This window comes from Nomascus leucogenys, chromosome 5 (assembly GCF_006542625.1).
Source record: "Nomascus leucogenys isolate Asia chromosome 5, Asia_NLE_v1, whole genome shotgun sequence".
NCBI lineage: Eukaryota > Metazoa > Chordata > Mammalia > Primates > Hylobatidae > Nomascus > Nomascus leucogenys.
The window spans coordinates 67,498,917-67,520,242 of record NC_044385.1 but is presented as its reverse complement, the minus strand read 5'-3'; the positions used below and the strand labels follow the sequence as shown (position 1 = coordinate 67,520,242).

The window sequence follows — 21,326 nt, the reverse complement described above, 5'->3', positions numbered from 1 at the left end:
GGCCACTGTACTCCAGCCTGGTGACAGAACCAGATTCTGCCTCGAAAAAAAAAAAACAAAAAAAAAAACAACGCACACACAAAACCACCAACTGGGTGGCCTAAACAACAGAAATTTGTTTCTTAGCCTCTTTCGAGACTGGGAAGTCTAAGATCAAGGTGGCAGCAAGGTAGGTTTCAGTCTGATACCTCTTCTCAAGGCTTGTAGGTGGCCACCATCTCACAGTGTATTCACATAACGTCTTCTTTGTTTGGGCAGGGAGAGTGAGCAAGATCTCTGGTGTCTTTTTAGGAAGGCACTAATCCTATTATGTCAGGGCTCTACGCTTATGACCTCATCTAACCTTAATCACCTTAAAGGCCCTATCTCCAATACAGTCACATGTATTGGAGGGGTTAGGGCTTCAATATATGAATTTTAAAAATAAATATTAGTAATATGAACATGATTATGAATATAAACAATTCAGTCCGTAGCAGTAAGACTACTTTTTTTTTTTTTTTTGAGATGGAGTTTCACTCTTGTTGCCCAGGCTTGAGTGCAATGCTGCAATCTTGGCTCACTACCACCTCTGTCTCTCGGATTCAAGCAATTCTCCTGCCTCAGTCTTCGAGTAGCTGGGATTACAGGCATGCGCCACCACGCCCAGCTAATTTTGTATTTTTAGTAGAGATGGGGTTTCTCCATGTTGGTCAGTCTGGTCTTGAACTCCTGACCTCAGGTGATCTGCCTGGCTCGGCCGCCCAAACTGCTAGGATTACAGGCGTGAACCACCACGTCCAACTAAGACTAACTTTTTAAGGAGAATAAAGCTTTATATATAATACTCAAGTTATATAGCTGAAAGCACAAATCAGAATAAATAATTAAAGAACTTTTTGGATAACTTAGGAGAATGACTTTATGTAGATCCTTTGGAACTTTTCCCCTACTGGAACATAAGCTCCATGTGGGCAAAGGTTTTCGTCTTTTCTGTTCATTGCTAAATCCTCGTGACTAGAATAGTGAATAGCACATAACTCGTGTTCAGTATTTATTGAATACATGATTGAAGGTTTTTTCTTTTTTGGAGCAGGGAGGCCCTGTATCAGAGCTTAGGAGCCACAGATTAAAGCAGATTGCCTTAATTGAGTCTTGGCTTTATCACTTACTGTTCTTTACCTTGGAGTAGTTACTTTACCTCTGTGTGCCTTAATTTTCTCCTCTGCAAAATGAGTATTTTAAGGTTGTAAAAATTAAATGAATTAATAGGGTAAAACCATTTAGAACAGTATTTAGTACATAGTACATAGAAGTAGGTATCTTGAAGTTGGTTATAAACGTTAGATACTATTTCGCATATATAGCTAATTCTCCTTTCTATGTATGTGATTATAATCTAAGAAAATACTCTGTAAAGTCAGTAATATGGTACATTTTTTGCCTTTTCTTTCACGAAGAAAAATTGAGGCATGGAGATAGAAAGACTGTAAATGTGATAGCCAAGGGCTAGATCCCACTGGATTAGTCAAAGTAGGACAATATGCTTGCATTTTCCTGCAATTGTTTATTAACTTGAGTTTTCATTCTTCACTTAATCAGTGGTTCATAAGCTATGAATCTAGGTTGAGCCCCTACATTCCCATGTGCAAAGAACATTATAAAATCACTAACGTGGAAATACACGGTCTCCTAACTTTTGGGGCTGTTACTACTTTTAAAATACAAATTTATCTGTATTATCCTTTAGTCATTAGGTATTTTCTGAAGCAATGGAAGCTGAAAGTATAAAAACTACACGCAGAATCTTCCACATTTGTGGATGATGTAAAAGGAGTCTTTATTTTTTAAAAAATCAGAAAGCAGTGCTTTAGGGGCTTCTAATATATAAGGAAATTATTGTAATTTCACATGCAATATGTTCTAAATCTTGATCTCTTAATCAGAATCGTAAAGAATCTCTCTTCTAGGTTTGCAGTTAACGGCGAAAACCAAAAACTTCACATTTGGCTGGATAGTCAGTGGAGGGGGTTGCAGGCTGCCGCAAGGTAAACTACAACTCCCAGGATTCTTTGGTGCGCGCTCTGGGGGATGTAGTTTAGTCCCGCCTTGGCCCCTCCCTCCCACCATCTCCACTCCCTCTCTGGGCTCACGCTCTGGATAAGGATGGCGTGGGGGCGGTTGTCTGACGACAATTTCATTCTCGTTTTGTCATTTTTCTCATTTAGCTCATTTTTGTCATTTTAGTCCATCGTTAAGCATGCTCGAGGATGACTCCTCCGTAGAGCGGTCGTGGCGGAGGAGGGGCCGGGAGCGTGCGTTAACCCGGAAGAAGTGAACCAGGAAGTGAACATGATCTCGGGTTTGTTGGGCTGAAATGTGGCGGGTCTCGAAAGGTTCCGACCTCAGTAAAGAGAGCTAACGTGTATTCTTCTTTTTCTTAGGTACTCACAGTTCTTTCTTGATCATCCCCGCCGCCTCCTGTATTGCCTCTTTATGGAATCACTCCATATACTGAGTTACACAGCATGGTTTGCCCGTGCTGCTGCCCCGCGGGCTGTCGTTTCTGACCTGCCTACACTCAGAACTTTCCCCAAAGCATCAGAGTAATACTGTTAATGTGATGGGTAATGGAGAAGTCGTGCTGTTCTCAGGTGTAGTTAACCTTGGAGAGTAAACATCTTGTTTTGTTTTGTTTTCCCTAATGTTGAGATTCATGACCTTGAAAATTATGCATTCTACTACTGTTCCTAAAATGGAAATTTTAGCAATAGGTATTCGTACAAACATGTATTTGTCATCCTTTTATTCTGTCTGTTAGCAAATGGATACACTTTCTCTAACGTGTTTGAAAAAAGGGGGTGGTGGAATGTAACGTGACAGCTGTCCATTGGTGCTTTCTTCAACAGTTCTTTTAATAATGTGATGCAGTATCCTAAAATCTATCATTAGAACTCCGGAAACTGAATATTTTAAAGACCATTCTGAATGTTTTATTTCCTAGATGATAATGCTAAGTTAACAGACTTATAGTGAACAAATGAGCTAATGTATCAATGCACCTCCTAGCATAGTAGGATCACTGGAGACAGTAAAGGTTGATTTTGATAAATGTTGATCCTTCTTTTTTTGAGTGGAGTCTGACTATGTTGCCCAGGCTGGCCTTGAACTCCTTGGCTCAAGTGATCCTCCTGCCTCAGTCTCCTGGGTAGCTGGGACAATAGGTGCATGCTACTGTGCGTGGCTTGACCATTATTTCAACTTTGAACCTCAGAGTTTTAGGGGCAAAGTATTTTTCTTAGAACACTTTATATTTTCCCTTTCTTACTCAGTAAGACCATTGTGTACTTTTGTTAGCTCTTGATTATCTCTGTTGGAGGGGAGGAGAACAGAAAATTATTGTACACAGCCAATTTCACCTAACCTGTAATTTTTTGAACTAATCTTTTTTTATGATTATGAATGTATTCCATGCTATATATGCAAGAAACTTGGAAAACACTGGAAAGTAGAAAAAATAGCAAGCAAAAGGTATTCATAATCTCACAACTAGAGATCATTTTATTAACATTTTGGTATGTTTTTTTTTTTTTTTTTTCGAGACGGCGTGTTGCTTTGTCGCCCACACTGGAGTGCAGTGGCACGATCTCAGTTCACTGCAACCTCCGCCTGCCAGGTTCAAGCGATTCTCCTGCCTCAGCTTCCGGAGCAGCTAGGACTACAGGTGTGTGCCATCACGCTCAGCTAATTTTTTTGGTATTTTTAGTAGAGATGGGGTTTTCCCATGTTGGCCAGGCTGGTCTCGAACTCCTGACCTCAGATGATCTGCCCACCTTGGCCTCCCAAAGTGGTAGGATTACAGGCGTGAGCCACTGCGCTCGGCACATTTTGGTATGTTTCTTATTTAACTTTCTTTTTAAAAAATACTCTGTGTGCTTTTTTTTTTACATGTATACCATATATTGTAGAATATTTTTTAAATGTAATTGAGATTCTATTTTGTTCCTTGCTTTTCTTGCTTAATATAATTGTCACCATTTAATATAATTGTAGAGCTTTTCACCAGCCCTACTTTCTTGGTCTATTAATACTTGAATTTTTCTTCCTTTAGGAGCTCAGCTAAAAGGGAAGCATTTTTGAAAAGTGATTGCAGAATTGAGAGTGAAAATTACTGAGTCCTGAACAGGCAACTTACATTCTAATTCCAGCTCTGTTTCTATCCAGCCAACTGAATAGTCATGATTAAGTTACTTGACTTCCTTGGATATCTAGATCCTTAAAGAATTATACAAGATAATAATAATATTTTCTTCAGACTTTAGAAAATGACTTTATGAACCGCCTTGTTTGTATACTTTCATAGCTTTCAAGAGCTTGTTTACACACTCAATTCTAGATTCTAGATACTTTCTAGAAAACTGACTTAACTCATTCAATTGATATATTTGTTAGTTGTACTCCTATTCATATGCTTCAGTTAATTATATATGTTGAACAGGTAGGAAGCAGTGCTGTTTTTATTTATTTTAATATGTTATTCATACATTTGAAGAATTATGTTCTTTCTGTAGACAGCTGAATTTTATTTTATTTTATTTTTTTTTTTGAGACGAAGTCTTGCTCTTGTCCCCCAGGCTGGAGTGCAATGGCATGATCTCGGCTCACTGCAACCTCTGCCTTCTGGGTTCAGGTAATTCTCCTGCCTCAGACTCCCGAGTAGCTGGGATTACAGGCACCTGCCACCACGCCTGGATAATTTTTGTATTTTTAGTAGAGACAGCATTTCACCATGTTGGCTGGGCTGGTCTCGAACTCCTGCCCTCAGGTGATCCGCCCGCCTCAGCCTCCCAAAGTGCTGGGATTACAGGTGTGAGCCACCGCGGCCGGCTGGCAGTTGAATTTTAAGACTGTGTTTGGAGCTGGCTGAGGCAGTAAATGAAACAAGATTTCTTGATGTTCCTTCCAGCTTTATTATGCATGTATCTTTAGAGCTGATTTTTTTTTTTTAAAGACTGTGTTTATTGTATTTCAGATGCTGAGATGAATCGTCACCTGTGTGTTTGGCTTTTTAGACATCCATCTCTTAATGGTTACCTCCAGTGTCACATCCAGCTCCATTCTCATCAGTTTAGACAGATACATCCTGATACAAGGCTGCAAGGTTTTAGACAAAACAGGAATTGCATTCTTCATCTGTTAAGTAAGAATTGGTCCAGGAGATATTGCCATCAAGACACCAAGATGCTCTGGAAGCATAAAGCACTACAGAAATACATGGAGAACCTGAGTAAGGAGTACCAAACACTTGAGCAGTGTCTGCAGCATATCCCTGTGAATGAAGAGAACCGAAGGTCCTTGAACAGAAGGCATGCTGAGTTGGCACCTCTTGCAGCCATTTACCAAGAAATTCAGGAGACCGAACAAGCAATTGAAGAATTAGAATCAATGTGTAAAAGTAGGTAAAAGATACTTATGTGTCCTGCATAAGGGCTTTGAAAAAAAAAAAAAACCCACACACTTATATGCGTGTGTATAAGTACAGATTTGATTTTCTAAGTTAAAACTTTATTGAACTTAGTCTTTGTTTTGTTTTTTTTTTTTCCACAGAAGCAGGGTCTCACTTGTTGCCCAGGCAGGAGTGCAGTGACTCAGTCGTAGCTCACTGTAACCTGTAAGTCCTGGCCTCCCACTTCAGCATCCTGAGTAGCTAGGACTACTGTGCCAGGGCTTTCCAAAGCGATGTGATTATAGCCACTGAGCCACTGAGGCTGGCCTGAACTCCGTCTTTTTAAAAACCTACAAGTAATAAGCTCAACACTTGTAAAGAACAGGGCTCTGTACAGAGTGTTTGACACACTTCAGCTGCTAAAGATCAACTCTACTAAGTAACCAGGCTCCTCGTGGTACTTGCCATGGTCTCAAGGTCTGGGAGACAAAATGTTGGTCTTTTCAGAAGCTTTATTTTATTGAGCAGACCTTTATTGAACACTGTACCTACATACAAGGGCTACACATACAGTTCCTACCCCATCAGTGGGCTTCTATGGTCCAGTGAGAGAAACTTATTTAAGTATTGTTTATAATGTGAGACCTACTTTACTAGAGGAAGGCACAGTTTCACGGGAGCAAAGAGGAAAGGGCACTCAAAGTAGCCTGGATTGATTGGGTAAAGCTTCCTGGAGGGGACCATGTGTTAGTGGAGCCAAGAAGGAAGCTTTATACATATATATATATATATATATATATATATTTTTTTTTTTTTTTTTTTTTTTTGAGACAGAGTCTTGCTCTGTCACCCAGGCTGGAGTGCAGTGGTGCAATCTCAGCTCACTGCAACCTCTGCCTCCTAGGTTCAAGCAATTCTCCCACCTCAGCCTCCCGAGTAGCTGGGACTACAGGCGCCTGCCACCATGCTCAGCTAATTTTTTTTGTATTTTAGTAGAGATGAGGTTTCACCATGTTGGCCAGGCTGGTCTCAAACTCCTGACATCAAGTGATCCACCCACCTTGGCCTCCCAAAGTGCTGGGATTACAGGCATGAGCCACTGTGCCGAGCCAGTACTTTATTTCTTTTCATTACTGAATTATATTCCATTGTATGGATATACCACATTTTATTTATCCATTCATCAGTTGATGAACATTGAGTTGTTTCCACTTTTTGGTTATTATAAATAATTATACTGTGAACTTTTGTGTACAAGTTGTTTTGTGGACATAGATTGCTGGTTCATGTGGTAACTATGTTTAACCTTTTGAGGAACTGCCAGACTGTTTTCCAAAGTGACTATAACGATTTTATAGCTCTACACACAGTGTATGAGGGTTCATATTTCCCCACGTACTTGTCAACACTTATTATCCGCCCTTTCAATTATTGCCATCCTATAAGTGTGAAGTGGTATCTTATTGTGGTTTTGGTTTGCATTTTCCTGAAGATTAATGAGGTTGAGCATCTTTTCTGGTGCTTATTTGGCCATTTGTGTATCATCTTGGGAGAAATGACTGTTCAGATCCTTTGCCAGTTTTTAAATTTAATTGTCTTTTCATTATTGAGTTGTAAGTGGTCTTTATATTCTAGATAAAAGTCCATGATCAGATATATGATTTGCAAAAATTTCCCATTCTGTGGTTTTTCTCTTCACTTTTTTGATACTGTCTTTTGAAGCATGATATTTTTAAATTTTGATGATGTCCAATTTATCTTTTTGTCTCTTGTTGCATGAGTTTTGGAAGTCATATCTAAGAAAATCGCCTAATCTAAGGTCACAAAGGTTTACATCTGTGTTTTCTTACAAGAGTGACGTATTTTTTATTTTTATCCCATGCATTTAGGTCTTTGATCTATTTTAGTTATTTTTATATATGGCGTATTTATTTTTTATCTTTTTTTTTTTTTTAAGGGATGGGTCCTCACCATGTTGCCCAGATTGTACTCAAACTCCGGGGCTCAAACAATCCTCCTGCCTCAGCCTTCTGAGTAGCTGGGACTACCAGCTACTTTTTATCTTAGTTTTTTTATTTTAGAATTTCTCAATGCGCTATTGCCTCTACATTTTTTCTCTTATGAAAATTTTCCAAAATTTTTATACAGAAGTTGAGAGAAAAGTTTAATGAACTAACCTATGATTCAACATTTATCCAGATTTGGCTATTAACTTTTAGTTTCTAGATTTTCTTCTGTGCTTCATCTTGTTTCATTTAGCCTTAGCAGTATTATGTGATATACAGGCCAGTCACTGTTATACCTGTAAAGTCCTGGATTTTTGGAGCCTTCCATTTTTCTGCCTTCTATTGATGGTACCACAAGTCTCTCATGTAGGTTTAATGGAGATATTTTTTACTCTTTTGCATAATGCCACACAGATTTGTAATTCATTAGTTTTGAGAAGGTTGCTTGTATGTAGTAGAAGTTTACGAAATGCATTCTAATTAAATTGGCATAACTTCTTTCAGCCTTGGTTGTATCATGTATAATATTAGATTGGATTACATCATTTCTAAAGGCTCTACTACCTCTACAATTTTTCTGTAATAATAGTAATAATAGCTACATTTACAAAGTCCTCTTATGTGCTAGGCACTAAGCTCAGTGCTTTACAAATATTATCTCATTTGAATGCTCAGGTAACCTTACAAGGTAGGATATATGATTACTTCCCCTCCCCCTTTTTGTTTTTTTAAAGAGACAGGGTCTTTCTCTGTGGCCCAGGCTGGAATGCAGTAGTGTAATCATAGCTCACTTTAACCTTGAACTCCTGGACTCAAGCAATCCTCCAACCTCAGCCTCCCAAGTAGCTGGGACTATGGGTGTGTGCAACCATTCCCAGCTATTTTTTATTTTTGGTAAAGACGAGGTCTCAGTGTATTGCCCAGCCTGTGTTTTCTCTCATTTTATACATTTTATAGATGAGGAAATTGAAAGGTTAAATTTGCAAAGATCACTCAGCCAGCGAGGGGAGAAGCAAGGATTTGAACCCAAGCAATGAGATTCCAAAGCGTCTGCTCTTATCCACTGCTTGATGGATGATTCAAAGTCCAGTAGGGTCTACCTCTGTGATGTATCTTGCATGAGTCCCCTTCTGTTCCTTCCACTAATTTATATCTTCATTACATCTCTGACTTAGCTGATTGCAATCAGTTCCTAACTTGTAGCCCTACCCCTAGGCGTTCCAGTTCAAGTATAATCTTATTCATGTTACTCACCTGTTCCCATTGTCTATAAGTAGAGATTTCTTGGTTTGGCATTTAAAAGCCCCTACAGAGTAACCCCAGCCCCTCCGTGTACTATGTTAATTCTCTTTGCATATTCTGCTTTCCAACCAAAATAGACAATTTGCCATTCTCTGGATATATTCATGCTGTCCCATGTCTGTATCTTTGCCCACATTGTTAACATACCTGTTTCACCTTGTTAAAAGCCAGTACTCTTACAAAGCTTGACTGAGATGTCATACTTTGTCTTCAGTACCCTTTACAAAACAAGTGTGGTTACCTTTCTCTGTTTTGTATTATAATCCTTTATGTAATTGTCTTAACCTAAGCCCCTAACCCCATTGTCTGTTCTTCAAGGTCAGGTCTTGTGTCTTACTCATTTATGTATCTTCTGCAGCAGGAAACATGGGACATAATAGGTTCTCGAGTCTTTGTTGATATAATGAAATTGAATTAGACGGATTCTACAGGTGTACAGCAAGTAATGAGAACACAAAAATAATTTTATATGATTGCAAATCAGGAGGTTTTTCTGATACCTTTGAACCAGCAGGTATCTATTAAATAATGTCAGCCTGGTTTCCATTTGTGGCATATGTGCACAATGTGGTACTAGTGGTGACATTAAAATTCTACAACAGGCCAGGTGTGGTGGCTCATGCCTATAATCCCAGTACTTTGGGAGGCCAAGGCGGGTGGATCAGGAGGTCAGAAGATCAAGACCAGCCTGGCCAACATGGTGAAATCCCGTCTCTACTAAAAATACAAAAATTAGCTGGGTGTGGTGGTGCGCACCTGTAATCTCAACTACTCGGGAGGCTGACGCAGGAGAATCACTTGAACCCAGGAGGCAGAGGTTGCAGTGAGTCGAGATCTCGCCACTGCACTCCAGCCTGGGCAACAGAGCGAGACTCCATCTCAAAAAACAAAAAAATTCTACAACAGATGATCCATAATTAGAATTAGTTCTGACGACACCTTAGCCAGGAAGCCCTCATTAACTGCTAAAGTCTGGTTAATCCCCTTCATTTATGCCCCCGTGGCACACTGGCACTCCCCCATCACATATTGTAATCATGTGTATGTGTTTGCCACCAGACTAGGCCACTTGAGGCCTGAAGCCATGTCTTTTTCTTCCTTGTCTCCCCAGCAACTAGCAGAGTGTCTAGCAAAATGTTAAATGTTGAAAGCTTGAATGAGGCACAGAATCCCACCAGACCCTAATCACTTCCATGACTAGAGAATAATTTAAAAGAGTCTTCTCTTCTTTATACTTGTGATTCTTCATTTCTATTTTCATTATAATTATTATTAAGGGTCAGAATTTTTTACCTCAATTTGCAGCAATGGCCACTGACAAATAAAGTCTCCAGGCCTCTAAAGCAGTGGAGTCAAAGGTCATGAGGTCTACCATCTTTGGTCAATAACTAGATCATTGTTATCTTGTTTTGCTAGAGTTCCATGATTTAACTTTCTGCTTTGGAAATAACAGAGAAAGGCCCATTTTCTCCATACAGGACAGGTTACAAAAATGTATGTTTTGTCTGACACACATGATATGTATTTTATTTTTTTTAAGACAGAGTCTTTCTCTGTCACCCAGGCTGGAGTGCAGTGGCATGACCTTGGCTCACCACAACCTCCACCTCCTGGGTTCAAGCGATTCTCCTGCCTCAGCCTCCCGAGTAGCTAGGGGTACACGTGTGCACCACCATGCCTGTATAATTTTTGTGTTTTTAGTAGAGATGGGGTTTCACCACGTTGGCCAGGCTGGTCTCGAACTTCTGACCTCAAGTGATCCACCTGTCTTGGCCTCCCAAAGTGCTGGGATTACAGGCGTGAGCCACCGCACCTGGCCATGATACGTATTTTAAAGTACTGTACTAAGCCAGGCACAGTGGCACGCACCTGTAATCTCAGCTACCTGGGAGGCTGAAGCAGGAAGATCGCTTGAGTCCAGGGGTTTGAGGCTGTAGTGTGCCATGATCACATCTGAGAATAGCTACTGGCACTCCAGCCTGGGCAACATAGTGAGTCCTCATCTCTCTTAAAAAAAAAAAACAATGTGAACTGAGTATGAATGTATCAAGAGATTTTAATAATTCTTATTTCTGACTTCTCTTGGATAATATGGAAGTTGTAGCTGTGCTGGACCATGTCACAGTGTGCTGAGTTACAGCGGCTGCCTTTGGACAGGAAATGCTCACTCCAGTTTGCTCCAAAACTTACCTTATTTGGGTTTATATTTAATTAGCTAGTAGCTTTTTAAACCTGTTTGATTAATCACCAATTTATATAATTATAGACATTCAAATAACGAGCTTTGTAAATGTGGGTTTCTATATTAAGCTTATTTTTGTTACTACTGTTAATAGATTGATTTGTTTAGAGATGAAATGTTTTAAGCTATTTTACCTTAAAAAAAACACACAAGGTTTTGGGAGGCATGATTATATTGCTTTTCACATTGAGTTTTTTGGAAATGCTTAGCAAATACTTGCTAATTGACTTTCTCCAAATATTCTAAATGTTCCTTTGTATAATCCCTTGCCTTTGCAACTGAAATAAAACTTAGTAGCCAAAGAGGAACATGGCTACTTAGGAGTTTCTCTGTAAGTATTTAAAAACTTTATCATTATTTCTGTTTCTTGCTTTTAGGCCTAAATAAACAAGATGAAAAGCAGTTACAAGAACTTGCACTGGAAGAAAGGCAAACCATTGATCAAAAAATCAACATGTTGTACAATGAGGTAGGTTTTCAGAGGTCGACTAGTTTCAGTAGTGCTGTATAAAGGAATGCTGTTTTTGCTAGACTCTGCTTTGGTGCTCAAAGTGGTTTCCAAACACTGTTTTAAGTGTTCTCTTATGATAAGTGATCAAGCTGGTCTCCTATAATTTGCTGCAGAATGAGAATGAAGAAATTACGGTGTCAAATAATAAAACAAAGACTCCCAGGGTAAAAAAAAAAAAAAAAAAATTCAAAGTTGAGTCTGTTAACTTGTTAAGCAAGAGAATACATGCTGGTTTCTTGTACACCAATAACAGACAAACAGAGAGCCAAATCATGAGTGAACTCCCATTCACAATTGCTTCAAAGAGAATAAAATACCTAGGAATCCAACTTACAAGGGATGTGAAGGACCTCTTCAAGGAGAACTACAAACCACTGCTCAATGAAATAAAAGAGGATACAAACAAGTGGAAGAACATTCCATGCTCATGGGTTGGAAGAATCAATATCGTGAAAATGGCCATACTGCCCAAGGTAATTTATAGATTCAATGCCATCCCCATCAAGCTACCAATGACTTTCTTCACAGAATTGGAAAAAACTACTTTAAAGTTCATATGGAACCAAAAAAGAGCCCGCATCGCCAAGTCAATCCTAAGCCAAAAGAACAAAGCTGGAGGCATCACGCTACCTGACTTTAAACTATACTACAAGGCTACAGTAACCAAAACAGCATGGTACTGGTACCACAACAGAGACATAGATCAATGGAACAGAACAGAGCCCTCAGAAATGATGCCGCATAGCTACAACTATCTGATCTTTGACAAACCTGACAAAAACAAGAAATGGGGAAAGGATTCCCTATTTAATAAATGGTGCTGGGAAAACTGGCTAGCCATATGTAGAAAGCTGCAACTGGATCCCTTCCTTACACCTTATACAAAAATTAATTCAAGATGGATTAAAGACTTAAATGTTAGACCTAAAACCATTAAAATCCTACAAGAAAACCTAGGCAATACCATTCAGGACATAGGCGTGGGCAAGGACTTCATGTCTAAAACACCAAAAGCAATGGCAACAAAAGCCAAAATCGACAAATGGGATCTCATTAAACTAAAGAGCTTCTGCACAGCAAAAGAAACTATCATCAGAATGAACAGGCAACCTACAGAATGGGAGAAAATTTTTGCAACCTACTCATCTGACAAAGGGCTAATATCCAGAATCTACAATGAACTCCAACAAATTTACAAGAAAAAAACAAACAACCCCATCAAAAAGTGGGCAGAGGACATGAACAGACACTTCTCAAAAGAAGACATTTATACAGCCAGAAAACACATGAAGAAATGCTCATCATCACTGGCCATCAGAGAAATGCAAATCAAAACCACAGTGAGATACCATCTCACACCAGTTAGAATGGCCATCATTAAAAAATCAGGAAACAACAGGTGCTGGAGAGGATGTGGAGAAATAGGAACACTTTTACACTGTTGGTGGGACTGTAAACTAGTTCAACCATTGTGGAAGTCAGTGTGGCGATTCCTCAGGGATCTCGAACTAGAAATACCATTTGACCCAGCCATCCCATTACTGGGTATATACCCAAAGGACTATAAATCATGCTGCTATAAAGACACATGCACACGTATGTTTATTGCGGCACTATTCACAATAGCAAAGAGTTGGAACCAACCCAAATGTCCAACAACGATAGACTGGATTAAGAAAATGTGGCACATATACACCATGGAATACTATGCAGCCATAAAAAATGATGAGTTCGTGTCCTTTGTAGGGACATGGATGAAACTGGAAAACATCATTCTCAGTAAACTATCGCAAGGACAAAAAACCAAACACCGCATGTTCTCTCTCATAGGTGGGAATTGAACAATGAGAACTCATGGACACAGGAAGGGGAACATCACACTCCGGGGACTGTTGTGGGGTGGGGGGAGGGGGGAGGGACAGCATTAGGAGATACACCTAATGCTAAATGACGAGTTAATGGGTGCAGGAAATCAACATGGCACATGGATACATATGTAACAAACCTGCACATTGTGCACATGTACCCTAAAACCCTAAAGTATAATAAAAAAAAAAAAAAAAAAAAAGAGAATACATGCTGGTACAGAAATTTAGTTCACCACAGGGAAGAGTCAGAGGATTTTAAGAGTGAGAAGAGGAGGAGGAGTTCATGGTGGCTGTTAATTAAGGATTGGAAATTTGCACCCTGGATAGAATGGAATGAATCCAAAGGTGTAGAAATAGTTGGTTAATACACATCTTTAGTTAGGTCTAGTAAGGGTGTGGCATACTGAAGCCTCTCAGGGTTCATGATACTATATCAGCATCAGCTGATATCTCCTAGACATGGAAATGGAAGATTTCCCTTCCATAGTGGTCTCTTTTCCTTCTTGCTTAATGGATGGTTTGTCTACAAAGACAATGAAGAACACACTACTGTATACCATGTTTCCCTCTATCACATTTGCTATCCTCCTACCTTCAGTCTTTCTTACTCTGGGAATCCAAGAGAGGGGCTTTTTGAAAAGTTAAGGGGGAGGTTACATGGGATATCAGTTATTTTTATTACAAATTGAACCAGTTATCAAAAGCAGAAGATGTCTGACTCTTAGTCTGATATTCTCTCCCATAGACTATATCATTTCTAGCAGAGATGGAGTATTTCAGAAATTGGCAGTAGGGAGAGTCATGACACATAGGTACTTTTAGTTTGATTTGAAAAACCTTTTAGTAATAATGAAATTACTTCCCTTTTCTTCCTCAGAGGAAAGTTGGTTACGTTCTTTATTAGGAAGCCCTTTTTTTTTCTGGTCACAGCTGAGAAACTCATTTTGAGCCTTATCTTGGGAGCCCTCAACATAGTCTTTAATTAGAGCGACTGCCGAGAAGGCACAGCATGGCTGGTGTCTGCCGTCAGTTACAGCAGGAGAGAATATGAAATCATTTCTCAAAGTGAAGACTTTCAAAGACTTGCTTCATTCATTAGATGAAAGAAGCTACTGTTCAGAACTAATTATAAGAGCCAAAATCTGAAGAAAATTGAATGGAACACCCTGGACTTTAATCTGAACTTCTGCATTCTAGAAAATTAAGATAATCTGATAACAGTGCAGAAAATATACTGACAAGTAACTCCATTGTTAACATGAATTGATCACCTATTTTAGGTCTAATTAGTTCTACTTATTATAGCATTTTTGGAATACCCTGTTTGGGATACTATATGATTTTGCCAATTATTGATTTTTTCAATGTTTTTTGGGCCTTTATTTAAATTCAGTAATAGTGTACCAGGGAAAACATACACACAAATGCTGATTTTTATTCCAGCTTTTCCAGAGCCTTGTGCCAAAGGAAAAATATGACAAAAATGATGTTATTTTAGAGGTGACAGCTGGAAGAACTACTGGAGGTCAGTAAACTTATTATTTAAATGATCTAAAAAGTCCTTGAATTTTACCTCATTTGATAACACTAACTTTAAAAGTCCATTAAATGTATTTAAATTTGGAAATAGTTATTCTTTATTTCCTAAAGGACTTAGTTTTAAGGATGGCTTTCTGAAATTTGTTCTGACTAAATATTTTTCGTATTTTGTTTTAGGTGACATCTGCCAACAATTTACCCGAGAAATATTTGACATGTACCAGAATTATTCGTGCTATAAACACTGGCAATTTGAACTTCTGAATTATACACCAGCGGATTATGGTAGGCATATTGAGGAATTTGCCCGTAGGAGATACTGAAAATTATTTTACCTCTGATCTTGATTAGAACCATATTGTCCCATTTTTTTTGAAACTTTTGGTGTATATCTACTAAACACTGTGGCATAGGCTCATCAATCACAGTGGCTTACTATTATAGTAGAGTTGTTAGCTAGGAGAAGAGAGTAGAAAGGAGGGAAGCATTTGCTTAGGGAGAAATATGTGAGTTAGAGAAAATTCCCCTGAGGAACTTAGATATGTATCTTGCCTCAAAATCATTTTACTCTGTTATTGAAAGCAAAGGTATATTAAGGTTTTTACTTTAAATAACTTTATTTATAAAATAAGTATCACTAATTAGACTAAATGGCTAATGTGTTTGATTTTTAATGAGAATGCAGAAAAAGTTAATCATTTGTCTTTATTTTCAAGAAACTTCTCTTTTGGCTGATAAAAATTTATATAACGGCTGGGCACTATGGTTCACGCCTATAATCCCAGCACTCTGGGAGGCCGAGGTGGGTGGATCACCTGAGGTCAGGAGTTTGAGACCAGCCTGGCCAACATGGCAAAACCCTGACTCTACTAAAAATACAAAAATTAACTGGGCATGGTGGCACGTGCCTGTAGTCCCAACTACTTGAGAGGCTGAGGCAGGAGAATCGCTTGAACCTGGGGTGGGGAGGTTGTAGTGAGCCGAGGTCACGCCAGTGCACTCCAGCCTGGGCAACAGAGCAAGACCGTCTCAAAAAAAAAAAAAAAAAAAAAAAAAAAACATATATATATATATATATATATACACACACACACACACACACACACAACATAGACAAACAGTGCAGTTCTTTACCTTTAAATACTCAAGTATATTGATTCAAAACATGATAATAATTCTCTCATTTGTCTCAAAACATGGTAATAATTCTCTCATTTGTCTCATTCTGAAAGTTTTCCTCTGCTTGGTTACACAGTGATACATTGTAGTAGACAGAGGAGTCATCAATAATAAACCACAAACTATCAAAGTAGGGAGAGAGGATTCATGTAAGTTGAGCAGTAAAGGGAAATGAGAACCAGCATACAGCATAAGGAAGTTGTACTTGGTAGATTTCAGATACAACCAGTGGTCAAGAAAGGGAATTATCCGTGAGTGCAGAGGGAAGAAACAACCTGAGCAGCAGCATGCTGGTGGGAGAGGTCTTGTTGTGTGGGGAAGGGGGTGGGGAGGCCAGTTTACCCATAGCTTGTCAGGGTAGTAATCTCTGAAGTAGGTTGGAGTGGATAGATTTTGAACAGGTTTGATTGATGGGCAATAGGAAGCTGTTGAAAATTGTATTAATAAGAATGTGATTTGATAAAACACATATTTTAAGGAGATTATTTTGACAATAGTGATGGATGGATGGACGGACGGATGGATGGATGGATGGATGGATGGATGGATGGATGGATGGATGGAAAGGCTAGATTTAGTGCAGACTGCAGAGAGGTTATTAGAGTAATCCAGCTATGACTAAGAGTTAGAAGGGGGAGTAGAATTATCTGTCAGAGACCTTCAAAGGATGAATAGGCATAATTTGCTAAGTAACTAGATGTGAGAGGGGCTGTTGCTTATCCAGTATGTCCTGTGTGCACAGCTTCACACCCTTGTGAAATAGGTATTACTAATCTCATTTTACAGATGAGGATCTAGGCTCAGAGAGTAACTAATTCAAGACCACACAATAAGTAATGGCAATCCTGGGATTACATTTTAGTCTGTTTGATCCAGAGCTGCACTACATCCCATTATTCTATTCTGACACAAAGGAGATGAGCCACAGGGAGTCTAATCTTTCTAGCTGAGAATACTGTCATACTCATTCATGCCATTTAATGGAATAGAAGTTGGAAGGCAGAAACCATTTAGAAAGAATAATGATGAATGGTTTTTGAATTATTAAGTTTGAGGTTATAGTGAGCATCCACTTAGAAACAGTCAGTAAATAGGCTGGACACAGTGGCTCACGCCTATAATCCCAGCACTTTGGGAGACTGAGTTTGAGACCAGCCTGACCAACGTGGTAAAACCCCGTCTCTATTAAAAATACAAAAATTAGCTGGGTGTGGTGGTGCGCACCTGTAATCTCAGCTACTCGGGAGGCTGAGGCACGAGAATCATTTGAACCCAGGAGGCACAGGTTGCAGTGAGTTGAGATCGCACCACTGCACTCCAACCTGGGCGATAGAGTGAGACTCAGTCTCAAAAAAATATGTATTTGGAGTAAATATTGAAGTTGAGTAACCAGATCTTTGGTGAGATAACAGAACTCAGGCAAGCTATTTGATACCTGTTAGCTCAGAGATAATGTCTAATACTGAGAGAATAAGTGAGGGAGAGTCTATAGAGAGAGAGCATTCAGGGCAACAAGCTTTGGAGAATGGCCATGTTTAGAAGGATAGACCAGTTAGCAAAATAAAAAGAGGATTCAAGATAACCAGAAAAAGGATGAGGACAGTAAAATATTATGGAAGCAAAAGAGGAGAGAGTTTCAAGGAGAATATAAGAAGAAACAGCAGCATTATGAAAAGGAGAGTAGTGGAAAATATCCTGAGTGAACTCTGATAGGTGTATTTTGAATGAGACTTTCAAGAATAAAAGGGAGATGACCTCAATAACAGGAAGAGAGATTCTGTTCCGGGTTTGTAGAGCAGCCTAAACAATGATTGGGAAAACTTTCCTTTAGACACACTAACTCACTGGCAAAATAAAATAAAAATATTTTGAAAAGTTAAAAGCCATCTTTAAAAAAAAAAGAAGCATTACAAATATTTTACTCATATACCTTTAAAATTAAAGACTAAGGGCTGGGTGTGGTGGCTCATGCCTGTAATCTCAGCACTTTGGGAGGCCAAGGTGGGTGGATCATTTGAGGCCAGGAGTTTGAGGCCAGCCTGGCCACCATGTTGAAACCCCATGTCTACTACAAATACAAAAATTAGCTGGGCATGGCAGTGCATACTTGTAATCCAAGCTTCTTGGGAGGCTGAGGCATGGGAATCACTTGAACCCAGGAGGCAGAGGTTGCAGTGGGCCGAGATCGTGCCACTGCACTCCAGCCTGGGCGACAGAATGACTCCTGTCTCCAAAAAAAAAAAAAAAAGAAGAAAGAAAAAAAAATTAAAGACTAAGAATAAACCTTTATTCATTGAAATTATAAGATAATTGCTAAAAAATTGATTTTTTTTTTTTTTTTTTGAGGCAGAGTCTTGCTCTGTCACCCAGGCTGGAGTGCAGTGGCGCGATCTCAGCTCACTGCAAGCTCCGCCTCCCAGGTTCACGCCATTCTCCTGCCTCAGCCTCCCAAGTAGCTGGGACTACAGGCGCCCGCCACTACGCCTGGCTAACTTTTTGTATTTTTAGTAGAGACGGGGTTTCACTGTGTTAGCCAGGATGGTCTCCATCTCCTGACCTCGTGATCTACCCACCTCAGCCTCCCAAAGTGCTGGGATTACAGGCATGAGCCACCGCGCCAGGCCTAAAACATTGATTTCTTTATTAGAAGCAGTTAGGAGAAGAAAAGAATGTAGATAAAGAAAGGGCAAAAAGCACCTATCTTACAATATATACATGTTAAATTACATATATGTGCATACAAATATTTTTTTTAATGTTTAATTGAAATGGAGAGGAACTCATAGATAACCACGGAGATTCACATAGCACTAAAAGCTAAAGTTGAAAAGAAACAGTTTCATGTACAAATTCATACGTTAAGTGACTTTGAAAGTCATATCATTTTGTGGCAATAGGTACAGATAGAGACAATATTTAACCATTTCAGAAATAGTTCAAACTAAATGATTACAAGATACTCTATGGAAGCAGTGGAGGGTAATGGCTCTAGATATGTAGTGTAAGTCTGACACTATTGATCTGTAAACCTGGTATCTAATGCATTGAAATATTTTCCACATTAAAGGGATTCTATGAAATACATTGCATTATCTCCCCAGCCCTCGACTGATGAATGTTTATAATTATGTTTTGTTACTCTCTGCTCACGAATTGAATTTGGGGAGGGGTGACTTACCGTAATGTAATTGTGAATTTTATGTGTCCAGATGACTCACCTTTCACCACAACTGTGAGAAACATATTTGTGGGGGGAGCCCCAGCATCCTTCAAGAGCTCTGTGATCACTCTTCTCTGTAGGTCAGACCATACAGTGGGAACTTTGGTCACTGAATTGGGAAACCTACATGTAGTAGGAGTAATTCGATCCCAGGGTGGCAGGGGCCAACTGGTGGTACCCCACTGCCAAACACCAAGTAGTAGGCATAGTTACCATGTCAGACAGCAGAGTCAAAATAGAAAGCAGAGGCTGGGCGCAGTGGCTCATGCCTGTAATCACAGCACTTTGGGAGACTAAGGTGGGTGGATCACCTGAGGTCAGGAGTTTGAGACCATCCTGGCCAACATGGCAAAACTCCATCTCTACTAAAAATACAAAAATTCGCCGAGTGCGGTGGCGCATGGCTGTAATCTCAGCTACTCAGGAGGCTGAGGCAGGAGAATCACTTGAACCCAGGAGGTGGAGGTTGCAGTTAGCCAAGATCACACCAGTTTCCAGACTTGAGCCAATTTCCAGATGCAAAATACCTTGAGTGAAGGGGAGTGTATAGGTCCCCTTGAGGAAACGCCCCAGGATACTGCCAGAACTTTTCCCCAGCCTCCCCAAAGGGACTTACAGCCTTTTAATATGGTAACTATGCTTTGGAGAAAAGAAAATAATCAGAACTTTTGAGGACTTCTAGTCACTGTCTGTAAGCCAACACTAATTCTGGACATTCAAAAATGTCACTGTGATCTACTAGTCAGGATAGGGGCTTGTGTGGAGGTCAGGTGATCGATGAGTTTTAGCTCATGTCCATCTCACAGTGGGCCCAATGTGAAAATAACCAATTCTGTGGTTATTTTGTGTGTTTTTTTCCTGGTTCCAGAATGCAAAATTGGAATAGACATACTCAGCAGCTGGTAGCATCCTCACACTGGTTCCCTGACCTATGGAGCAAAGGCTATTATGGTGGGAAAGACCAAGCGGAAGCCACCAGAACTGCCTCTAGGAAAATAGCAAACTAAAAGCAATACTGCAGTTCTGGAGGGATTGTGGAGATTAGTGCTACCACCAAGGACCTGAAAAATGCAGGGGTGGTGATTCCCGCCACATCCCCCATTTAGCTCTCCTATTTGGCCTGTACAGAAGACAGGTGGATCCTGGAGAAATGATGGATTATCGAAAGCTTAACCAGGCAGTGAATCCAATTGCAGCTGCTATGCCAGATGTGGTTTCATCAGTTGAGCAAATTAACATAATCCTTGGTACCTGGTATACAGCTGTTGATGTGGCAAATATCTTTTTCTCCATCCCTGTCAATAAAAGCCACCAGAAGCAGTTTGCTTTCATCCGGTAAGGCCACAATACACCTTCATTGTCCTCCGTTAGGGTATATCAGCTCTCTAGCCCTTTGTCACGGTTTAGCTCATAGGGAGCTTGACAGGCTTTCTCTTCCACAAGATTTCACACTGCTCCAGGAAAGCCAATGACATAGTTCCAGTTACTACTGATACCTCTCGACAGCTAAATGTCAACACTGTACTAAATGTTCTGCATGTATTTATCTCAGTTATTCCTCACAAAAACCCTTGGAGAGTAGATTGAATTTCAAGGCTGTGTTGTATGTGTGCATATGCTTTGAGGCACTACTCATACACTCTTCAGTGTGAATGTTTCTCCCTTCAGGTGTGTGGTGCTGTAGCCCTAGTTATATACTATTATTATTTACACATAAGGAAACCAGAGCCTGGAACTAACTTGCCTGTGGGCAGACAGCTAGGAAGAAGAGAAGCTTGAATTTTGAACTCAGGTAGCCTAAGACTGGCTGTTTTAATCTATACCAAATAAGTCACAGTCTTTTCTTATAATATTCAAGTATTTGCACATGACATGAAATAAAGGGGATGGAGGAGTAATTTTAAAGTACAGTGTGAGTATGAGATGGGGAATTTAAATTTGTTGTGGCGTCACTCTGTTTTAGTTCCTGAATAATCTTTCATAGTATGTCCATCTTACCACACTGAGTATGAATGTTAAACCATTTGATTTTTC

The 21,326-nt window shown here is 39.6% G+C and overlaps 1 protein-coding gene across 5 annotated transcripts in view; it reads left to right on the top strand.

Moving 5' to 3' along the window:
- The first annotated feature begins 2,115 nt into the window (after positions 1 to 2,115).
- The window catches only part of MTRF1 (mitochondrial translation release factor 1), a 50,082-nt gene continuing 30,871 nt past the window's right edge, over positions 2,116 to 21,326 (top strand). For 4 of the 5 annotated variants that reach the window (XM_003270021.2, XM_030813319.1, XM_030813317.1 and 1 more), the window contains exons 1-5: positions 2,116 to 2,423; positions 5,012 to 5,434; positions 11,353 to 11,444; positions 14,798 to 14,879; positions 15,071 to 15,178. In XM_003270021.2, the coding sequence (XP_003270069.1) occupies positions 5,020 to 5,434; positions 11,353 to 11,444; positions 14,798 to 14,879; positions 15,071 to 15,178 (697 nt within the window). In that variant the 5' untranslated portion in view covers positions 2,116 to 2,423; positions 5,012 to 5,019. Of the gene's footprint in view, positions 2,424 to 3,676; positions 3,704 to 5,011; positions 5,435 to 11,352; positions 11,445 to 14,797; positions 14,880 to 15,070; positions 15,179 to 21,326 lie in introns of those variants that run through there. The other variant, XM_030813318.1, reaches the window with a different exon arrangement.